Source organism: Adiantum capillus-veneris, chromosome 25 (assembly GCF_014529385.1).
Source record: "Adiantum capillus-veneris isolate H3 chromosome 25, ASM1452938v2, whole genome shotgun sequence".
Lineage (NCBI taxonomy): Eukaryota > Viridiplantae > Streptophyta > Polypodiopsida > Polypodiales > Pteridaceae > Adiantum > Adiantum capillus-veneris.
Window position 1 is genome coordinate 109803442 of NC_140955.1, and position 21503 is coordinate 109824944.

The 21503-nt window shown below is 39.3% G+C and overlaps 1 protein-coding gene across 1 annotated transcript; it reads right to left on the bottom strand.

The window, feature by feature from the left end:
- Positions 1 to 10578: 10578 nt before the first annotated feature.
- Positions 10579 to 11633, bottom strand: LOC147425459 (pterocarpan synthase 1-like). The gene has a single exon (XM_086499598.1). It carries the CDS (start codon positions 11494 to 11496, stop codon positions 10876 to 10878), a length of 621 nt encoding a protein of 206 aa, XP_086355724.1. The 5' UTR covers positions 11497 to 11633; the 3' UTR covers positions 10579 to 10875.
- Between the last annotated feature and the right edge of the window lie 9870 nt (positions 11634 to 21503).

Below are 21503 nucleotides of genomic sequence, written 5' to 3' on the forward strand. Positions count from 1 at the left end.
CTAACCAAAGTTCGTTTGCGTTTTTAGAAGTACACGAGTCATCTTCAAATTCCGTTTGCATTTTTTCTACTATTAATTTGTCGCTAGCTCTAACCCAGCCTATAATCTCACCTAACCTATAACCTAAACCTAACCTAACCTAACCTAACATAAAAACAACACAACGGTGAGATTTTTGGCAAAACGGCAAGCCATACAGCTTGCCCACAATGCATATGCAATGTCGGCAAGCTCTATGGCTTGCCAATTTGAGAAACGGCTCACCATTGTGTTGTTTTTAGGACTGCGAAGCAATTTTAGGGCCTGAAAACCGCTCGCAGACATATAGACAACACAATGGTAAGCCGTTGAGAATATGGAATGCTCTAGAGCTTGTCCACAATGCATATTCCTTGTGGGAAAGCTTTATGGCTTGCCCTATCACCAAATGGATTGCCATTGTGTTGTTTTTAGGGACACGAGGGAATTTTAGAGCTTGAAAATCGCTCGCAAACATTTAGACAACACAATGGCTGGCCTTTGGCAATATGGCAAGCCATAGAGCTTGCCCACAATGCATATCATTGTGGGCAAGCTCTATGGATTTCCGTTTTGCCAAACGGATCTCCATTATGTTGTTTTTAGGGCCGCAAGTGAAAGGCCTAGGAGACTGTGATACTGGATCCACCACCCTATCACCCTATGTATAGATGCGCTCCTAGAGCTAGCCATAATAAGGATCCCCAGTCCACACTGGTCCATTTTCATCAATAGACAACCCCACCATAACAAGTGTTCAAGGTTGAGAAGCTGACTTACACATGAGCGGTAAATGGTTCTTAATTGGATTGTGTGGTGCTAATGTACGCACTTTGCATATCCCTCAAGACAAGATTACACTTTGTAATCTGCCTATCCCCTTGGTTAACTGACAGTAATGAGGTGTGTTTCTCCCACGATTTACAGACCATCATCCCAGATGACTGATAAACGGGGATTACAATATCATACAACATTAGTGAGGAATCAACAATGTCCTGAATAACCATCATGGTTAACTAGAAAAAATCCATAAGCACATAGTAAAGAAGAATGTAAATAGTTCTAAAAAGAAACTAGATACTTTTAGTTGTAATCATTTGCAAGCCTTGTTGAAATGTTTGAGCCATAATAGAAGGTGAAACATTGATCACTTCTAGAGACAAACAATGGAAATTTTTCATTAAAAACTCAAAGCCTTGTTATATGTATGAACAAACATATGTAATTTTGTTTAGAAGTACTTGTACCTGAACAAGTCATTCTAAGTATCTGACAATTTCTGGCCATTAAATTGCTCCCGATACGTCATGCTGAAAATGGTCTAGAGAACAGAGTTGAACAGCACCTAAGGACTTTGTCGTGACACATACTTGAACTAGTGGGCGCCAGTGTCAGTCCTACAGACTCATATTCACCACATGTGGAATATGTCTCAAGTAAGGATGTCTGAAAAAAGAACATCCTACAAGTACAAAATGTACTTGTGTGTGGAAGTAACTGCAAACACTCTAGGACAGGAGTGAGAGGGACCTTCAATAGCCTTGCTCTACAGTGGCTAAACCAAACTCCGTGAGTCCCTAGACCATGTTGTATCCCATGTGACAACATGTGCCAAAAAAACCCTACGAGTGGGTCTATTACTGCATAATGCAGAAACTTATTTTGGACACTATAGCCCAAATGTCTTTGGCTCTTACATGCCTTGTCATCTGTCTAAAGAGAAAAAATGGATATGCATCGTATGTAGAAAAACCAAACCAAAAGAAACCAAAATAGATGCGTACCTGTAGCGGAGTGAAAAACACCTACACAAATTTCCCACCGACAAAGGCCTAGGAACACTAATTGAAAATTAGGGAAAGGCAAAGAGTAGTACACATGGAACCGTGGGTGTTGCCTTAGCAAACCAGATTCCTCGGTTAAAATCAGAATTGTCAACCCCTTGGTTAAATGTTGCACGAAAACTGCTCAACTAGCAGCCGATAGTATCTTAAGTCAACTCTGGAAGCTGAAATTATTCACGAGCCGTTTGCAACTTATGGATTTCATTCCTTGAAAATGCAAGTGTGAAGATGCCAAGAATTGATCATCAACCCTTGCTAAGTGATTTAGTAATCACAAGCCAGGTCTTACCACAAAATTATATGCATATAGGCACTCGTACTGTGAAGAGGAGAAGTTGGAGTTGTATGCACAACTAAATCATTTTCACACCCAAAAATCCATAATCTTGGTTATTTGTGAACAGTTGTGCAGTCAAAAATGCTGGCTTCATCCATACACCTTAGTAGAGATAAGCCCTTACGAGTTTAAGACGTTCAAAAACTCAACTTGACTTTCACACTTAAAGTGTGGAGTGCTAAAAGAAATGCCCAAAAAAGCACAAATGACAAGACTGTTGCTTGTCCATTATAATCGATGGGTACTCAACTGGATAGAAGTGGTCGATCATGAAATCAATCATTGATGGACGACAAAGAGATGGCTATTAGCCATGCCAAAATAGGTGGTAAGAGATTGCTCCTAGCCTCTCCTGTTACCATATTGACATAGAAAGATATCAATAAAATCATCCCTACTTTCACCTTTCCCGCATAGAAGTTGGAAAGAGAGAGAAAGAGAGAGAGAGAGAGAGAGAGAGAGAGAGAGAGAGAGAGAGAGAGAGAGAGAGAATGTTGGGAAAAACCCCGTATTCAAATGTGTTGTATGTCCCGTGCAGACCATGTCTATGTCGTAGCTTGTCCTATAAGTGTACAACTGTGTACGTGTACCACGCCCTCGTCAAAAAAGATAGTAAGTCATAGCATGACCCACTAGCCTTGTATGTGAGCATGACCGTACAAGGGAAACTGTAAACACGGCACCTTGCTTGTGAATAACATAAAAAATGTTTGAAGATATCAGTTACTTACCTTGTCCTTGACAAAGTAGTTAGTGTTATAGTGGAAGCGTACCTAGTAATGAGATTGAAGTATGTCAAGCTCATTGGCATGCCATGCACGTAGAGGTGGAATCCCTTGGCGACATTGATGGTCCGGCAGATAGACCCGAGACTAGAAGTGCCTTGCACAATCGAGCATGGATATATCACAATTTTCCGTAATCTGATGTAAATTGTGAGCTTATATCCGCACATTGCCGAATACTCATAACTGTGTGCCAATGTTATTGAGTAAAGTCAACGGCGTAATCGTGACACTTGGTAAAAGCCTTGTGTCTCATAAATGTTGTCAAAGCACTTTGCTGGGTGCGAAATAAAAACTCACTTAAACCTGGCTCATAGCCATATGTGTTGTTTGAGTGACGTTGTCGTGCTGTGACACGTACATAGTGGGAACGCATGCTACAAGAGCTATCTTGTAATTTTTTAGATCCATAATTATCTTTCCTATAATGTACATATGCATATTTAAGTATAATAATAAGCCTTCTATCTCATCCTATTATTTTTCTCAAGGGTAACCTATCCTTACTTTACCATCAGAAAATACTATGGGAAAAGCTCAATAGCTCCGCCTCTTTAACTTGGGGCAAAAAGAATTGATTCTTTATTTCTACTATTTCATTATCATCTCAAACCCTAGCTAGATCCTATATCTAGGGTAAACTCCAATATATATATATTCTATGTATTTTTTATACTTTTTCTTATATTTCTTTTTAAATAGCTACTAGGAGGGAATCAACTCCTAGTGGGACACTAGGTGGCATGATTTCAAAGATACACTTATTTTAATGCATTATTGCAAGCATGATTACAAAACTTTGTCAAGGAGCAATGTCATGCTTTCATATGGCATGAGGTGTCATTTGGAATTAAATGAAAGTCTAGGCTAAGGAGACCACATGAAGACTTTTGCTGCCATAAATGGACCCTATTTTGATGAATTTTTTACACAAGGTTCCAATCTGAATTGGAAAACGATTTTAAAATGAAAATCATAGCTAATGAGCTGAAGTTTTTGCCCATATTTTTACTTTTTTATTTGGAGCCACGGTTGAGGAGATATGATCAAAATACTGGACCCCAGTCTGCCCACATCATGCAGGGGCAGCTCATTTCCAACTTTTCCAATTCCTGTTCACACTGGCTCCTCTCTTCTTGTGTAAACCCTTGGGGGTTCCCTTCACCTATAAAAGGGGACCTCTTCTTCCTTGGAAGGAACTCAAGCATTCAAGCCATTGATGAGAGGAATTCTTGAGGGAGTGAGTAGTAATGCCTAATTGTACTTAGCCCCATTAACATAAGCCCAAGCGTACACTTTCTCCTAGAGGAAAACTAGCCATTCTTGTACGCCATCCTTGGAGGATCAACTTTAATCAAAAAAGGTGTTGTACTTGGCGTATCAATCAAAGTGGAATTATCCACTCTTCTTCTCTCTCCATCAATAATGGTGCCGAAGGGTTTCAAGTAAGATGTGTTCTACATTGATGTTTTCTTGATTTCTTGTTGTTTTCATTTTCATCTCTAATCCAACATATATATATGTATCTAATATGATCTCCTTAACCAAACCTATCTCTCTCATTCATTCATCCTCTCTAGGTTCTCTTTGCTACAGGTACATCTCTCCCCGCAGTATCCTTATTGCCTACGGGCAAGAATAGGGCTTGGGAGGGAAACTTCTCATCTCTTTACTTCTCTCATATCTACATTTCTCACATACTATCCTAGATGAATAACCCACATGATGATCATTTCTATCGCTTTCACTCTGTACGATCTATTAGAATTAACGTATGGATTAGCCGTAAAATACACTTTCAACAACGTATAGTGTTTCTCTTCGGCCCTGAAAGGCTCAATGAAATACTTCTATCACCGGATCCCATCATATTACCTCTCATAGACTATAATTTTTCTTTTGATGTAAGCGTAGTTATCTTGCTATGAACCAAGAGGATTTGTACACACAATTAATCCCAATCACTAGACAAAATATATATATTATGGTAAGCACAAAACTACAATTCCAAAGAACAATTCGTAGCCTATTTGGTCAGCCAAGATTGAATGCCATTAACTCATCCATTAACCCTTTCATATTACCCATGATACGATATGACCATAGCCTTGATGTTTTCATCTTTGTATTGTTTTGACATTCTCTTTTGCGTTCTTTCTTTGTGTGTGTGAGTGCAAGAGAGAAAGAGTGAGTCTTCTTTGATTGAACTTCTTTCCAAACCCTAATCTTCATGGCATCTATGGTTTAACTCCTTCATATAGTTTTTGTTGAGTTCTCTCACAAACTCTCACAGCCATAAGCGCGGTGCTTTCCTGGCAAGACCGCAAATTTCTCGACATATTTTTGGTGAACCCGACGCGAACAAGCCGGGGTGAGAGTACATAAAGATGGTTAGCAAAGTGGAGCAGCTATATGTTGAAATGAAAGAGCTTGAAGACAGATGCAAATGGCTTGAAGAAGAAGACCCGATTCAAAAAGCGATTGAAAGCGCTATGCAATCCGTATATAATGAGCTTAATATATTGGAAGGCTATGATCCAGAGGGATATCTTGAGTGCTATGTGTCAGAGATGAGGCTTCAAGAAATTCCAGAAGCTCGGATGATTGCAGCATTTGTTGAACTTGTGAGTGATGATTTCAAGCACCAAGTTCAAGACTATGCAAGTGTATATGCAAGCAACTGGGGTGAGTTTTGTACAGCTATAACACAGATATGCTTGGAACATCAAGACCAAGAGATGGAGCAGAGTGGAAGTGGATGTGACCAGCTAGAGTTGGTGTCTCTTGTAAGCCATGCAAGTGTCAACACATCCATACAGGACAATTTAGAATCAGTAATAGATGCATATCTTTTGCAAGATGCAAATTTATTGTATGCAGATGAAGCAGACATAGTCGAAGCTATTTATGCACGTTTGGGTCTTGTAACCTTCGTATCTCAAGATAATGACTCTCATGATGCTATCCAAGCGCCTGAAACAGCTCAAAGCGACTTAGAGGATGATGCAAACTCGTCGGCTATGATAGATGATTTGGATGCTCCTTTTGATTCGTTTGAAGATGCACATGAGTGTATATACAAGGATGATGATGCTATGGTTTTGACAAAGGATGTGAAGGGAAAACAGGTGGAAGACGGCTATATTAGTGATGTGCTACAATCTACTTTTGAGCAGATCCAGGAACTTTTACCAAGTTTAGAAGAGCCGGATGCCTATACTGAAGACATATACCAGGATGAAGAAGCCATTATCAATGCTTTCCTATGCGAGTTTGATGCATGTGGCACTACCCAAAATGGATATGCCTAGCTGCAAAAGTGCTAATTTAGAGGGGGTGACTGAAAATCTCTTCCTTTGTGAGTATAGCTCTGTTAATAGCATTGCGGATTGTGAAGTACCTCAATTAGACGAGGTGGAAGAAGAGGAGTGCATTGACAGAGTAATATGTATGTCTTGTGTATATGGAGTAGCAGATGTGATGCATATGACTCATGAAATTGTGCCTTATTTAGAGCTAGATTCAGCAAGCTTTCACAATTCCATGGTAGAGGAAGGAATGACAGATGCAGATTCTCTGCATGAGGATTGGGGTTCTACAAATGAAGCTATGAATCTTCAAGATTCACAAATCAAAGATAGAGAAGTGTTTGGTTATGCTATACAGGTTGAAGTGACATCAGAGGATAGAGTAGAAGAGCAAGAAACCTCTTCGGATATGGTCTGTGATGGGGGTGATATTTCTTATCTGTGTGAAGATGCAAATAAAGATGCTTGCCATAAAGTGCCTACTATACAGGGTTCTAAGAAATTCGGTTGCTTGCAGGTATGCAAACAATATCTGAGGCATAAAAGGGATTTAGTTCTTGTGTCACAGGGTATAAATTGCAAGCAGGTTTGTGAGCATCTATCTGCTATGGATAGGAAGGGTATACATGGTGATTCCTTGAAGCAAGAAGAGGATGCTAGCTCTATGCTGACACCAGAGTCATGTAATGAAGAAGGGTTCTCCCTAGATGAGTGGAGACATGATTCAGTTGAATATAATTTAGCGATGAGTCAAAAAGGAAGAAGGGGTGAAGATATTGTGTCAAAGAATAACTCCAAGGAGGTTTTTGAGCAGTCGGTTACAAGTGACCGGGAGCATACCTACCAGGATGATTTGGAAAGGGAATTAGACACCATATTTGAGAGGTATGCAAAGTTTTATGCTATAAAGTTGGAGAGGTATTTGGTAAAAGGTGAGAGAATTGATGAGAGGTTTACCATGCACATTTATGAGGTTTGTCTCGATGTTGAGAAAGGCTATCTAGAGGATTCTTTTGAGAATGAAGATGTAGATTCAGACTTCTATGCGAAAGAGGTACATATGGATTTACAGATTGGTCAGAAGGTTGAAGTGCATTTTCAAAAATCTTTCAAGTATATTACAGGAAGCCTGGAAGTGTTTTTTAAAGAGGAGGATGAGGAACTTATGTCTCTACGTTGTGAAGATTTTGCGCATAATGGAGATTTGTTACAGATGTTTTGGAGACAGATGTATAGAACAATTCCTTTTGATCTGAGAGGAATTAAAAGATGCGGAGAATCTCAATGCTTAGTACAATACAAGTTTTTGAGTTAATCATATGATCCTGGAGGAGGTCATGGGATGACAGGGGATACGGTTGCTTTCACAAGTTACCATGAGGTTGGCACATGCCGGAGGATGTGCAGGTTTAGAGGGGGTGGATGTCGTGCTGTGACACGTACATAGTGGGAACGCATGCTACAAGAGCTATCTTGTAATTTTTTAGATCCATAATTATCTTTCCTATAATGTATATATGCATATTTAAGTATAATAATAAGCCTTCTATCTCATCCTATTATTTTTCTCAAGGGTAACCTATCCTTACTTTACCATCAGAAAATACTATGGGAAAAGCTCAATAGCTCCGCCTCTTTAACTTGGGGCAAAAAGAATTGATTCTTTATTTCTACTATTTCATTATCATCTCACACCCTAGCTAGATCCTATATCTAGGGTAAACTCCAATATATATATATTCTATGTATTTTTTATACTTTTCTTATATTTCTTTTTAAATAGCTACTATGAGGGAATCAAATCCTAGTGGGACACTAGGTGGCATGATTTCAAAGATACACTTATTTTAATGCATTATTGCAAGCATGATTACAAAACTTTGTCAAGGAGCAATGTCATGCTTTCATATGGCATGAGGTGTCATTTGGAATTAAATGAAAGTCTAGGCTAAGGAGACCACATGAAGACTTTTGCTGCCATAAATGGACCCTATTTTGATGAATTTTTTACACAAGGTTCCAATCCGAATTGGAAAACGATTTTAAAATGAAAATCGTAGCTAATGAGCTGAAGTTGTTGCCCATAGTTTTACTTTTTTATTTGGAGCCACGGTTGAGGAGATATGATCAAAATACTGGACCCCAGTCTGCCCACATCATGCAGGGGCAGCTCATTTCCAACTTTTCCAATTCCTGTTCACAGTGGCTCCTCTCTTCTTGTGTAAACCCTTGGGGGTTCCCTTCACCTATAAAAGGGGACCTCTTCTTCCTTGGAAGGAACTCAAGCATTCAAGCCATTGATGAGAGGAATTCTTGAGGGAGTGAGTAGTAATGCCTAATTGTACTTAGCCCCATTAACATAAGCCCAAGCCTACACTTTCTCCTAGAGGAAAACTAGCCATTCTTGTACGCCATCCTTGGAGGATCAACTTTAATCAAAGAAGGTGTTGTACTTGGCGTATCAATCAAAGTGGAATTATCCACTCTTCTTCTCTCTCCATCAATAATGGTGCCGAAGGGTTTCAAGTAAGATGTGTTCTACATTGATGTTTTCTTGATTTCTTGTTGTTTTCATTTTCATCTCTAATCCAACATATATATATGTATCTAATATGATCTCCTTAACCAAACCTATCTCTCTCATTCATTCATCCTCTCTAGGTTCTCTTTGCTACAGGTACATCTCTCCCCGTAGTATCCTTATTGCCTACGGGCAAGAATAGGGCTTGGGAGGGAAACTTCTCATTTCTTCACTTCTCTCATATCTACATTTCTCACATACTATCCTAGATGAATAACCCACATGATGATCATTTCTATCGCTTTCACTCTGTACGATCTATTAGAATTAACGTATGGATTAGCCCTAAAATACACTTTCAACAACGTATAGTGTTTCTCTTCGGCCCTGAAAGGCTCAATGAAATACTTCTATCACCGGATCCCATCATACTAACTCTCATAGACTATAATTTTTCTTTTGATGTAAGCGTAGTTATCTTGCTATGAACCAAGAGGATTTGTACACACAATTAATCCCAATCACTAGACAAAATATATATATTATGGTAAGCACAAAACTACAATTCCAAAGAACAATTCGTAGCCTATTTGGTCAGCCAAGATTGAATGCCATTAACTCATCCATTAACCCTTTCATATTACCCATGATACGATATGACCATAGCCTTGATGTTTTCATCTTTGTATTGTTTTGACATTCTCTTTTGCGTTCTTTCTTTGTGTGTGTGAGTGCAAGAGAGAAAGAGTGAGTCTTCTTTGATTGAACTTCTTTCCAAACCCTAATCTTCATGGCATCTATGGTTTAACTCCTTCATATAGTTTTTGTTGAGTTCTCTCACAAACTCTCACAGCCATAAGCCCGGTGCTTTCCTGGCAAGACCGAAAATTTCTCGACAACGTAGCGACACTCTCGTGTGATTTTTAAACCTGCAGACACCTTGGCGAGTGCGAGTACGTTGGGAGAGAGACATCTATGCATGTGAAAATTTTTATTTGGTCTAATGAAAAATACACTAAAGGTTGTTGGAATGCTATAAGGAATTAAAGTTGACTGCATGTGATAGAGAAAGCGAGGATTTCAAGGTGCCTTTTGAATTCTAGCAAATGTCTCAACCAAACTTACCTGTTTTGAACTAAAGTTTGTAACTTTGCATGCTCAAGACTCAATTTTTCTCTCATGTGTGGAGTGTAAAACAACTCTCTCTCTCTCTCTCTCTCTCTCTCTCTCTCTCTCTCTCTCTCTCTCAACTTTATCGAGCGAGGGAGAATTGGTTGCTCTAGTCAACAATGCCATAGACAACACAAATGAGCTTGCATGTGTAACAAGAGCAGGCACCTACACATCACAAGTATGGGCAAGATTTCCACGTCCTTATCATAGGGTCTTTTGAAGTTGACCCTGAAAGCCTCCACTCTTTCCATCCACCGTTTTTTCAAGCCAAAAGCAAAACGTACTTGAAAAAGGATTCTTGCAAACATTGCTAGTAATTTTCATATGTTAAACATGCAATATTACAAAATTAAAGCATGATATGGCATAACTACCTCCCCTCTTTCATGTTCACCCATAGGCTGTGTGTGTGTGTGTAGGTAGGTAGAGAGAGAGAGAGAGAGAGAGAGAGAGAGAGAGAGAGAGAGAGAGATAAAAGAAGAAGTTATCGCCACACACACACACACACAGAGGGACTTTTAAGGACTTACTCTAAAAACTATAACTCGGAGACATTCCACATGCAAAAAAGCTCCCACCATGAACAACATTTGCACTCAAATTTCTTTCTATAGATGCTGGTGGACATCTTCTTTGAGGTATCAAAGTAATTAACAGCCCTCAAGGTTATTTGTAGTAGAATAATAAACTCAAACATAATCACTAATTACTCATAGCTATAAACACTCATACCTACTTAATAAGGAGAGTTCATGAGTTGTATTATATATTGTGAGAGAATGGCACTATGATATTTATCAGCTCTGCTGGCAACAAAATAGGGAAAGGATGGTTGATTGACTGATCAAAATTTGGTGCAATTGGAAATTTGTGATCTGATGTAGAATCAATAGTAGAGGTCGAGGTCGAAGGAAAGAGTCCATGTGGCGGGGGCCGTATGGTCGATGGTGACAAGGCGGTTAGTGGCCAAACCTCGGGCGCCCAAGAAATCACCTGTTCCACCCACCACTGTGAGGTAGCGCACGGGGTCGACCTCGCGAATTTGGCCCAGGATGGAGATAGTGCCCTTGTAGTCACCGTCGGTGATGTTGGCCGTGAAGATGTGGAAGAGCGTGTAGCCCACTTTGCTGTTCAGTTGCCACAAGCCCTGAGCCACGCCGATCTGCTGCGAGGTGTTGGCGGGGCCCTCCGTCAGGGGGTCCTCGAAGGTGGAGGTGGTGCCGAAGGAGTACGGATTGGGCCACGTCACGTTGGGTGGCAGCCCGTATACAGAGTTAAAGTAGTCCTTGTTGTCCACAGTGGGGTTGTAGACGGTGTTGTGCAGGTAGAAGGTGAAGGCGCTAGGACCGCACAAAATGCGATCGGCGGCCTTCTGCTTGCAGGCACGATATGCATCATGACTATAAGCTGCAGGAGCGGGAGCGGGAGCTGCAGCTGCTGCTGCGTAATAAGCTGGCAATAGCATCACCATGATGCAAATGACAGAAGCTAGCGCAGAGGCAGTCATTATTTGTACTATAGCTACGGGCTCGTACAAGTTTGTTGACAGCAGGATGTCGTACGTGCCGCAGTAAAGCAGGCAATTGAATATTAAAAAATACGGCAATCTGCTGCACGAGCTATAGCTAAGGTTGATCTGTATGTATGAGCCTGCTCTTGCATGTCTTTATATAAGGGTGGAGTGTTGATCCAGTCTGCGCAAGTCGGGTCCAGTAGACTGACTTTTATCGTTGCAAGGCGGGTCCAATAGACTGACTTTTATCGCTGCTGGCGCTGCAGTGTCCCTCTTCGCCGTGGCAGTTTGGAAAACAAAATTCAATTGTTTTTTAAGAACCGGATACAAGGGTGGACACTCGTCGTTGTTGACCAATGAGAAAACGACGTTGCACATGGACAGGGGAAAGCAGAAAAAGTACGCGCTGATTAAGTAAAGCCTAAACTTCAACACGCTGGTGAAGTTCCATCAGAAATGGACTCAAGGTTCTCCAATAGTTCCATCAGAAATGGACTCCCAATGTTGGAGAAAAATCAATTTTTCAAACATACGAAATTCGATTCAAAGAGGAAATTTTCAAAATTCCCAATTTTTTTTGTAATTACTCTTTTTTCTTAAATTTTTCAAACGGAATTTTTCCTTCTCCCCCTGCCTTCATCCAGCTGAGGCACACTTTTCCCAAACACTGGGTCACTTCCAAGTTGCAAGAGAAAGACATATTTTTGGCTTCTTAAAACAAGCCATGCATCATGAAAGGTCGTTCATCGCCTTGTTCTTCAAGTGGGCCTTACAAAAATTGAAAACTTAAAGAGTTGGTTTCATTTTTAAAAGATCTAGTCTTTACTTTAAGAGCTATATCTATCAAGGCTCCACTAATTTTTTTGAGTTTTCCACGGTCTTACCTTTGAAAAGTCAAACATATACATAACTAGTCTTGCTTGGTGGGCCTTGCTATATAACATCTATACAATGTAACAGGACATATGCAAATTGACTTTTAGCAGCTAGCACTGGAAGGAACAAGAGCAAGACTAATTTGGGAAGGGCGGCATTGTGTGAAAGGTATATACACTTGAAAAATGCATCAATTCTTAGATATTATAGGGGTGGTAACAGTTGAGATTATTTCCAAGCGAGGTTGTACTACTATGTCTACAGATTAATGTTTGTGTGTTTTGCCTTTCTTCTTTTATAGTTGCGTGTGTTTTTCCTTTCTTCTTTTGTAGTTATTCCCATTACAATGAATGAGGAGAATAATTGTAACTTTACTTCCTGTGTTCTGTGTTATGGCATCGACAATGCATGTTGCACTGTTTGCCGTACCGATTGTCAAGTTGATATTTTTAGTGATCATGCAGTGCACACAAATTGCGATCGAGTCCATCTCATTGAACTTAGGGTCTAGGAGCCACTACAAAAGGACATTTATGTTATCCGCGTTAATTGGTCTTCATTTCAAATTTTGTAATGTCAGTTTGATTATACAATTTATTCAAGTCAAGGTTGTTATAGTGTTGGACATCCGACATGTGAGTACAGTTTATTGTAGTAGAGTTGTTGATGTAGTCATGCACATGTGCTTCATCTAAAATACATGTACCCAAGGTACAATTGATCTCATCTACGACTAGTTTTCTTTCACAAAAAATGGTGAAGAACTGAAGCAATTCCGGGTCCGTTCCATGTCTTATAGAGCATGACAAAGTTGTATGTAGCCCGTGGACCGAGCTTGTGATATGGCATCTGTTACAAAGCTCCCATGCGTGACTACAAACTGGGGGTAGTTGGACAAGATTACCGAGCAAGTGAACACATATGTTCTTGAAGCGATCTACCAATTTACTGCTTGTTACCTTGACATTTTGTCTTATGATAAGGTCAAAAAGTTGTTTGGGTTAACATGGAGAGCTCGTCTATAATTGTAGTACGTATCTACCTCTTTTATGTCTAAATATCACTCATCGGTCTCATGAATACAGAGAGGATACTGTTGATTCATGGTTGGTATCTTGAACTCGTTATGGACTATAGATACAATGCTGTTAAGCCTTGTTGTTGCCGCTCCGATGACAAAGTGCCCAACAATAATACAGAAGTGAGGGCAGCAAGAGTGTCTATTTCATTTATCTGTCGACCTCCTTTATCACTATATATGTGAGGTATGCTGCCACGCAACAGAGACATACTTCTAGATTGTTAGAGAAGATGTCACATTGCATGCTCCAATCTTTATACAATACAATGATTTCAAACCATGACCTAGCATATGGACGGTAAGCTAGTTTCAAGTTGGCTGCAATTTTCTCTTTTGCTTATTGGCGCTTGGACTGTAATCTTCTAGGTCTTGAGAACTTCATACTAAAAAGAGGACATATATAGTATGCCATCAATTATTTAGACACCTAGTATGTATCAGTTATATATTTAGAGCTAAAGTAAAGATGCACAAGGTGAATTCACTGTTGTGTGATACACCACATGCATTCACTACTTGTGTATTCGCTATTGTGATACATCACATACATTGGTAAGCAAGAGTATGAAAAAAGTTGCATGTGTAACTCACGTGCAGATGTTGATTGGCATTGAGTGTACATAGTTCTGAAAACGAGATCCAAATAAACTGAAGCAAAGGAAGTAATTCAAGAAAACCTAAAACAAGCAAATAGATAAAGCATGAATGAATTGCAACAATAAATGAGGTGCTTTAGTGACCTGCAATGTTATACTCCCGCTTTTTGATTTTCCAATCTATAGGACGATATACGAGTCAAGCTAGAAAAAGCAATGTGAATAGTTAAACATATCGTCTTGCAAAAATGAAACATCACACTGAAAGTGCAAAGTATATTGTGCACGTCATACAGAGGTGCCATACAAAAGTATGGTGGAGAGCTGGCACTGTGCATGTGGTCTCTCCAAAAAATTATAAGAAACGGAAGCCGTGCCCTGCCCCATAGCGTTTATGTGTTGCGCCAAGAAAACGCATGCGCATGGAAAATTGGATACAAATAACGGACCTTGCAATGTTGTCAAGATGGAGTCACGCTTGTGCAATTGGAACGTGCAGTATTGTGAATATATGTCCTCCCTACCACACATAAAACATGTTGATGTAACTTTATGCTCTATGTCCTACGATCAATATTACGTTCTGTGTATGTGTGTGTGTGTGTGTGTGTGTGTGTTGTAAGCTGTTTTGGTCAGCAATTATGTCTTCTTGCCTCCTTGCTGACTAACCTGGATTATGTATCGATACCATAGTGTCTCAATCTGTAACCATCTAAACTTGATCCGATACCTGCTACATACATGGACCTTTGCTCATAAGATCCGCCACCGAATCATGGTTATTGGCAAGAAGCGAGCTCCACAGCAGTAACTGCTATGCGTTCAAATCCACACCACCAGCATTCCCTACTTCATATGCATCTGCTGAAGAGCAGCGTTGCAGTATACTATTGTTGCTAATCTCAATTGCGGTCATCTTGGTTCTCGCCTGCATGTAGTTTAAAAAGAGAATCCCTTTAGACGTCGCAATATTGGCCATAGTGTCTGTAAAATTTTTGCTATCCCACCCAGATATTGAATGGCCAACAATGAACTACCGCTGGAGACTAATAGGTGTTGACATATTGGTATGCCTCCTGTCTCCAGAAATGCCATTACTCCACAGTCCTTGTTCTTCGGTTTCTCCAACATCAAAGCCCTTTATGTGGATAAAAGAAATTGTTTCTGCTTCTACTCTTTGACTATTCTTTTGATCCTGGTCGGCAACATAGGCATCTGCATGATTGACTACTTGAATTCTGCTACAATGATGTTGCATCTTCTTGGAGCTACACATTAACAAGTCCCACTGACACCATATTCTGCATTGAATTGGTCATGAGAAATGTTTTTGTTTGTCTTCCGATCATTCTGAAATGCTTGCCTCATCAAATTTTCAAATAGGCTATCAACAGAGTTGGATGAGGTGTGCGACTGAAGTCAATAGCTCATTAGACCATGACTTGCACTAGTGGCAATATTCCCCAATGCTTATGGCGCTCGGCCCCCTTCCGAACTGCTGCATCGGGTTTCCCTATACATCTAAGGATGTCTCGTGCTCAATTTAAATTGCTTCATCGTCTGCTTTTCTACGAACGACCCATATTTGAGTTATCGGATGGTTGATCTTGAGCCAAGTGCCTCACTACTTGATCCAGAAAGTGGAAAATGTTATTAGGCTCACCAAGTAAAGATGCCACTCAAGCGAGTACCTCCATCGAGCCGTTTGACAAAAGTTTAACAGGCCTTGCATCCACACCTCAAGTTGCCATCAAATGTCAGTGAGGTGAGGAGCCCCCTTGACCAATCAAACCACGCCACGGAAAGTGATTGTTGCTCCATGTCCAAAGACCATACATCCCAACCCTAAGGTGTGCACCAAGCACTTGGTGCCATAAAGCGCCTACCATATAGGCATTTGTGTATTCTCCCAACGCGAGGTAGCTACCTTGCCACCGTTTTTCCAAAACCAAAAGGAAGGGTGTTGTGCCTTTGCTACGACTTCTGTTGCAAGAGCTACCTGATGATGGTGACGAGCGGTCTTGAAAAGCATGGAAAAAGTCAGTACGTATACTTTGTTGCCTCATGGCATTGCATGATAATATTAAAAGAATGAGTAAGTTGTTATGCCCATATGATGTGGATTTGATGGCAATGGCCCAGATGATGCCAAGCAGCCACGTCCAAGTTCAAGGAACATAAAAATCTCATTAGGCTCACCAAGTAAACATAAATTTATTTATAGCTTATGCAAATAGGACATTGAAATTTTTAGCTATGTGTATATAAGTTTGTATATTATTTTGCAAAATTCACATGGAGCCTCTTTTTTCTTCTCGCAAAGTGTCCAAAATTTTAAAGGTTAGAACTATAAGTTGATAGACTCTTTTTGAAACGATTGCATATTTAAACATGCCTACATGATATTCATCTTGGTATAAGACCAATGTAGTGCAAAAAGACCAATGAAAATTTGGTCAAGATTTGGCCTTTTCTGTTTCTTTCTAATGAATTTAGAAAATTTAGTTTCATGCCGATTAAGACTCGATATCAAAGGGCATTGATTCCAACCCTTTGCAATTAACACAATAAGTTTGACATTTTACATAGTTCAAATGAAACACGCCAAGTGGGAATGTAAGAATGGAATGCTCTAGCTTGAAATTTTCAAGAGCTAGAAGAAAGTGTTTCTCTTTTATAAGTTCCATCTTGTGTGACTTGACCACCACAAAGTCACACCACAATATCTTTTAGTGGTAGAAACTTATAAGAATAGCATGGGTAATGTATTGTTCATTTTTCCTACCAAATGTTTGTATGAATTCGCTTTGTGAAGATAGCAACAAGAGCTCACCTTTCTCACAATTAAGCTGGTCATTGTAAGCTAAAAAATATTGCTATTAATTTAATTGGGAAAATGAAATTGTGCAAAGATATAAAATGTTGAGTGCTAAACAAAAAAAATTTACCAAGGTGATTTTTTTAAGTTTCTTATGAAATCTAGTGATAAAATGATGCTTGCAAGCTCCTAAAACTAGTCTTGCATCTTGCAACAACGGCTTGGGCCACCAAAGTCACTCATGTCAAATTCTGGTAATTTGATGATAACTTTTATATATGTACAAGATTAATCCTTACTCAATCTCTTGAGTATAGTCTCAAGATGTATCTAGAGGAATTTGGAGATCATTTCTCACGAGTCAGTTTAGGATTTCTTATGGATGTTAGAAGTTTCAGGATAGAGAATTGAATTCTTACATAGTGTGTGCATTTTTATTTAATAGGAAGCTACGTTCCTTAGAGGAAAGGCACTTATAGATGCTAAAGTATACGTCCATACATCTTTAATAGGTTGGATATCCACCATGTTGCATTCACATAGGCTAGATGACAACATGTAGCATTTTGTCTAGTTCCATACATCTAGAAATCTGCTACAATCATGCAACAATTTCTATCAAGAATTGGAATATTCCCATTGAGGAGCCACATATGTGTTTTGGAGGGCCACTCAACCACTCCCTAACTTTGAGGCATTGCAAAGTGCTACTCCTCGTTTCTCATGCTACAAAATTTGGTTCCATGTGGATGCATTCACAACTTGGAAGGGTTGTTAGCAATAATTTTAGAAGGTGTATGTGAAGGCCATCTTATAGGGTTTTTTCCTACAGTTTCACATAAGAAAAAACTTATTTCCCTTGCAAGGAGAGTTGGAGAACCTTGAGCTATAGACCATTAGCCTTCACAATAGGTCTATTTCCAATATAAATGTGGATATGGATCATATCGCTCATCTACTTTTGAGTGCATTGATTTTACCTTGTAAAGAGTACAAGAAATTCAATGTGCATTGTAGGAGGTAGTTCTAGCATCGGCCAACTCCGACAAAATCATCAATCCGGAGAGAGCATCACCCGACGAGGGAATGCCGGAAACATCTTACAATGAAGTGTGGCAGCGTCATTGGACACATTGATTAAGATGATTCAAGTGAATGCTTCTCCAATGCAAATAGAGGAATAGCCATGAATTCACTAACTATAATCACACCCTAATGATCAATCAAGCATCACCTACACACATCAAGACCACTAAAGACTGAGTTGCCAATGAATTGAATCTTAAAGCACTCTTTTGACAAGCACACACTAAGCACTATTTTGACAAGCACACACTAATTGCATTTGTGTTGGCCTCCCCAATCACCACATGCTAACCAAGGTACTCAATCAAAATCTCCACACACAAGGGTGAATGGTACTTGAATCTCACTACCCACTTATGAGCACACAATAGGGCACATACTCCACTCACAATATCAAAAGTGCACCACACACTTCACTAATCAACCTATTTAGAGATGCTAAATATCACAAATTGAGTACTCATAGAATATTAAAAGTCAGTCATCAAAGCAAGAATGCATTACCACACCCAAATCTAGAATAATGAAAGGCTAAAACTACTTCATGAAATTAATGTAATATAGAAGAAACAAGATTAAAGAGCAAAAAAGAGATTAAAATTTTCAAGAAAGAGCTTCTGTAATTACAAACGATTAGCCCTAGCCTTCTAAGCATGGGTATTGACTTCAAGGCAAGGCTATAAAAAAGTGATACTCAAGAATGACTACTCAAGAATCAATCCTCTTTGCATAAATGAGCTTCTTATGAAGGCATGGACTCCAAGCCTTTATCTATTACGGTTAAATTAGGCTCACATCCATAGGATATACAAATGTAAGCTTAAACCTATACAAGACTAATATAAAAATTTGTTGCATGTCCTCCTATGCTTGGTGCATCCTTGGCTCGGGGGGATCACTACACTGAAAAATGGCCTATCACGTGATTTCAAAAGTAGGGATAAGCTTATTCTATATTTCCTCACATTTTCACATATAGAAGGATGTCCAAAAAATAATCTCAAGAAAAAATTACAGATTGAATAGGAAAAGGGTCTCTTCTATTGGAAAAAATTTTATGACTAAGTGGTTTTATAAATATTTTTTGAACGATTTGTTGACTTCTTTGTGATGTTGACCGAACGGTCAACACTCCCCTCCTCCAAATTCATGGTGTCCCTAGCATGACCTTTTCGTCTAATTCGATGCACATAGTCTGCACATGATTCAGGAAAATCATAATTGATGATGAGTATCTGCCAGTTTTGTGTCTTTCTCATTTACAGAAACAACTTCTACAATCTATAGAATTGAATGATTGGCTTTTAAATCTTGTGAACCAATGACAGGTTTGTAACAATTATGTAATTTTTTCTTGGCAAAACCTTCAAGTTCCTTAGACCAAGTTGCACTCCAATGCAAGGTCTTACTGTCAATCCAAATTTGGGAGATAATTTTTATGATGTGAGGTTCAAAACCTATGCCCAACATTCGATTCGGTTTATCAAAGACTTCTTTGTTGACTCCTTTGTTCATATATCAAGGTGATCAAAGTTGCTTTGTAAATCATTATACTTCTTCTACTACATGACTTAATTAAAGCTCGACAAACCCAAGTTAATTCCCCAAGTTAGTAGCTTGCATCAAAAGGGATTTGTCTGACATCGTTCCTGATAGATTCCCATCTATGAGCTATCATGGCCCATTTGCCCCCAAAGCTCATATACATGATGTACATGGTATGCAGATGTCTATCATGGCTTCAAATTTGGAAACATTGCATCTCGTAGCTAGGGGTTATACTTTTTTGTTTGAACCCTTAGCTTGTATTCTCAATTCATAGCCTCCCGACAAAGTTTAGATTGATTTGGACTTGCATTTGGCTTTACAAGCTAACCTTTGGATTTCACACTCGAAAACAACTGATGGGCATTTTTGGTACCTTCTTCTTACTACCAAACACACGTAGAACCAATGATGATGATCAAAATTGGGCTTGATCTCTGGTTGCTCCTGTAGACATCTATCACAAAAGATGACTGAGCTATCATTTTTTCCCCATTTGTTCTTGCCAGTACTGTTAGTCCCTTTTGTTTGTTAGGCTTCATTATGTCATATACAAGGTAGAAGATTTACAGTATAGAGATCTACTTTCTCTATACGGCCTTGTAGTTGCATGAAATGTCTAATAGGAAACTTTACACTTAATTGCTGCTTTTGTTTAGTTACATCACCAACTTTTTTTGTTCTTATAGGCCACCTCTAAGTTTGATGACCATTCTCAATCAATTTTGACCGCATATTGTTGTCGAAGGCTAATGAACATTCTTTTCTTACCTTTGACATTACCCATTATGCATATGGCATTTGAGGCATACCTCGTGAAGTTTTGTCATTTTCTTGTACCTTATGTAGTTTGTTCATCACCTGGATTATGGATTTTTCTTGTTTTTCTCAAGAAAATCTAAAAAACAAAATAAAGCAGAAATTGACTCAACAAAAAGCAAAATCATTCGATAGAATTCTAAAAATTATGTACACTATACACATGTCCCTGGGGACTCATATATGTTTTTTATCTCCGTACTTCTTTTGTAACGCTATTATGAGGGCATATACTCTAATTTTGTCAAAAAAGTGTCACAATCAAATGCAAAAATACACATTTTCCTCTAATATTCATATACTAGGTCCGCATTTAGAATGCCTCTCCCCCCCCTATTTGGAGTCCTCCTTGGCGACAGAGTATCACCAAGGGTATGTGTTGTGGTTGGGCAATCAAAAAGTGTGCCTATGTAGGCCTTGTAATGTAGCCCTATTATGCATACACAATGAATGCATGGAAAAATTTATGATGTGCAAGATGTGGGTATAAGCAATTTTCTTATTGGCATTTGCTGGTGAGTCTTCCTATTCTTCCTATGCTCAATGTATAGTGCCTTATACACCTCAATAAAATGGTGTTGCTGAGAGAAAAAGTAGGTTACTTACAAAAATGGCACGATGTATGGTCAAAATTCAAGCTTTGCCGCATTCTTTTTGGCTTGAGGTAATCATGTGTACCACTTATTGAAAGGGCGGTGGTAATGTGGTACACACTATCCGGCTCTGCCGATGGCCTAGCCCATAGGACCGATGTCCTTACATTACCCCCCCCCCCCCCCCCCCCCCCCCTTGGAGAATCGTTTTCGTCCTCGAAAACAAACGTAGGAAAACGTTTCTTAAGTGCGGAGACATTCTCCCATGTAGAACCTTCCTCATGTCTATCTAGCCATTTTACCAACACCTGTCGTTTGACATGATGTATGGTGCGAATTTCATGAGAATCCAAAATCGTTTCAGGCTCATGAGGAATGCTTGGCGGTTCGATAAGATAAACTAACACACCTATGTGAATAGCATTATCATTTTATCCTAGTTGTTTTCGTAATGTCTTACATGAAAAACAGGATAAACCCGTGAGTGCTTTGGGAGAGCTAACTTATAGGCCAATTGACCTATACGTTTGAGAATGGTAAACGGTCCACGATAGTGTGGTGAAATTTTAGCAACTTTTCCCGTCTTC

What these genes read in the sequence shown, in the direction of transcription:
- LOC147425459 (XM_086499598.1), bottom strand. Translation starts at nt 11,496, where the DNA reads ATGACTGCCTCTGCGCTAGCTTCTGTCATTTGCATCATGGTGATGCTA.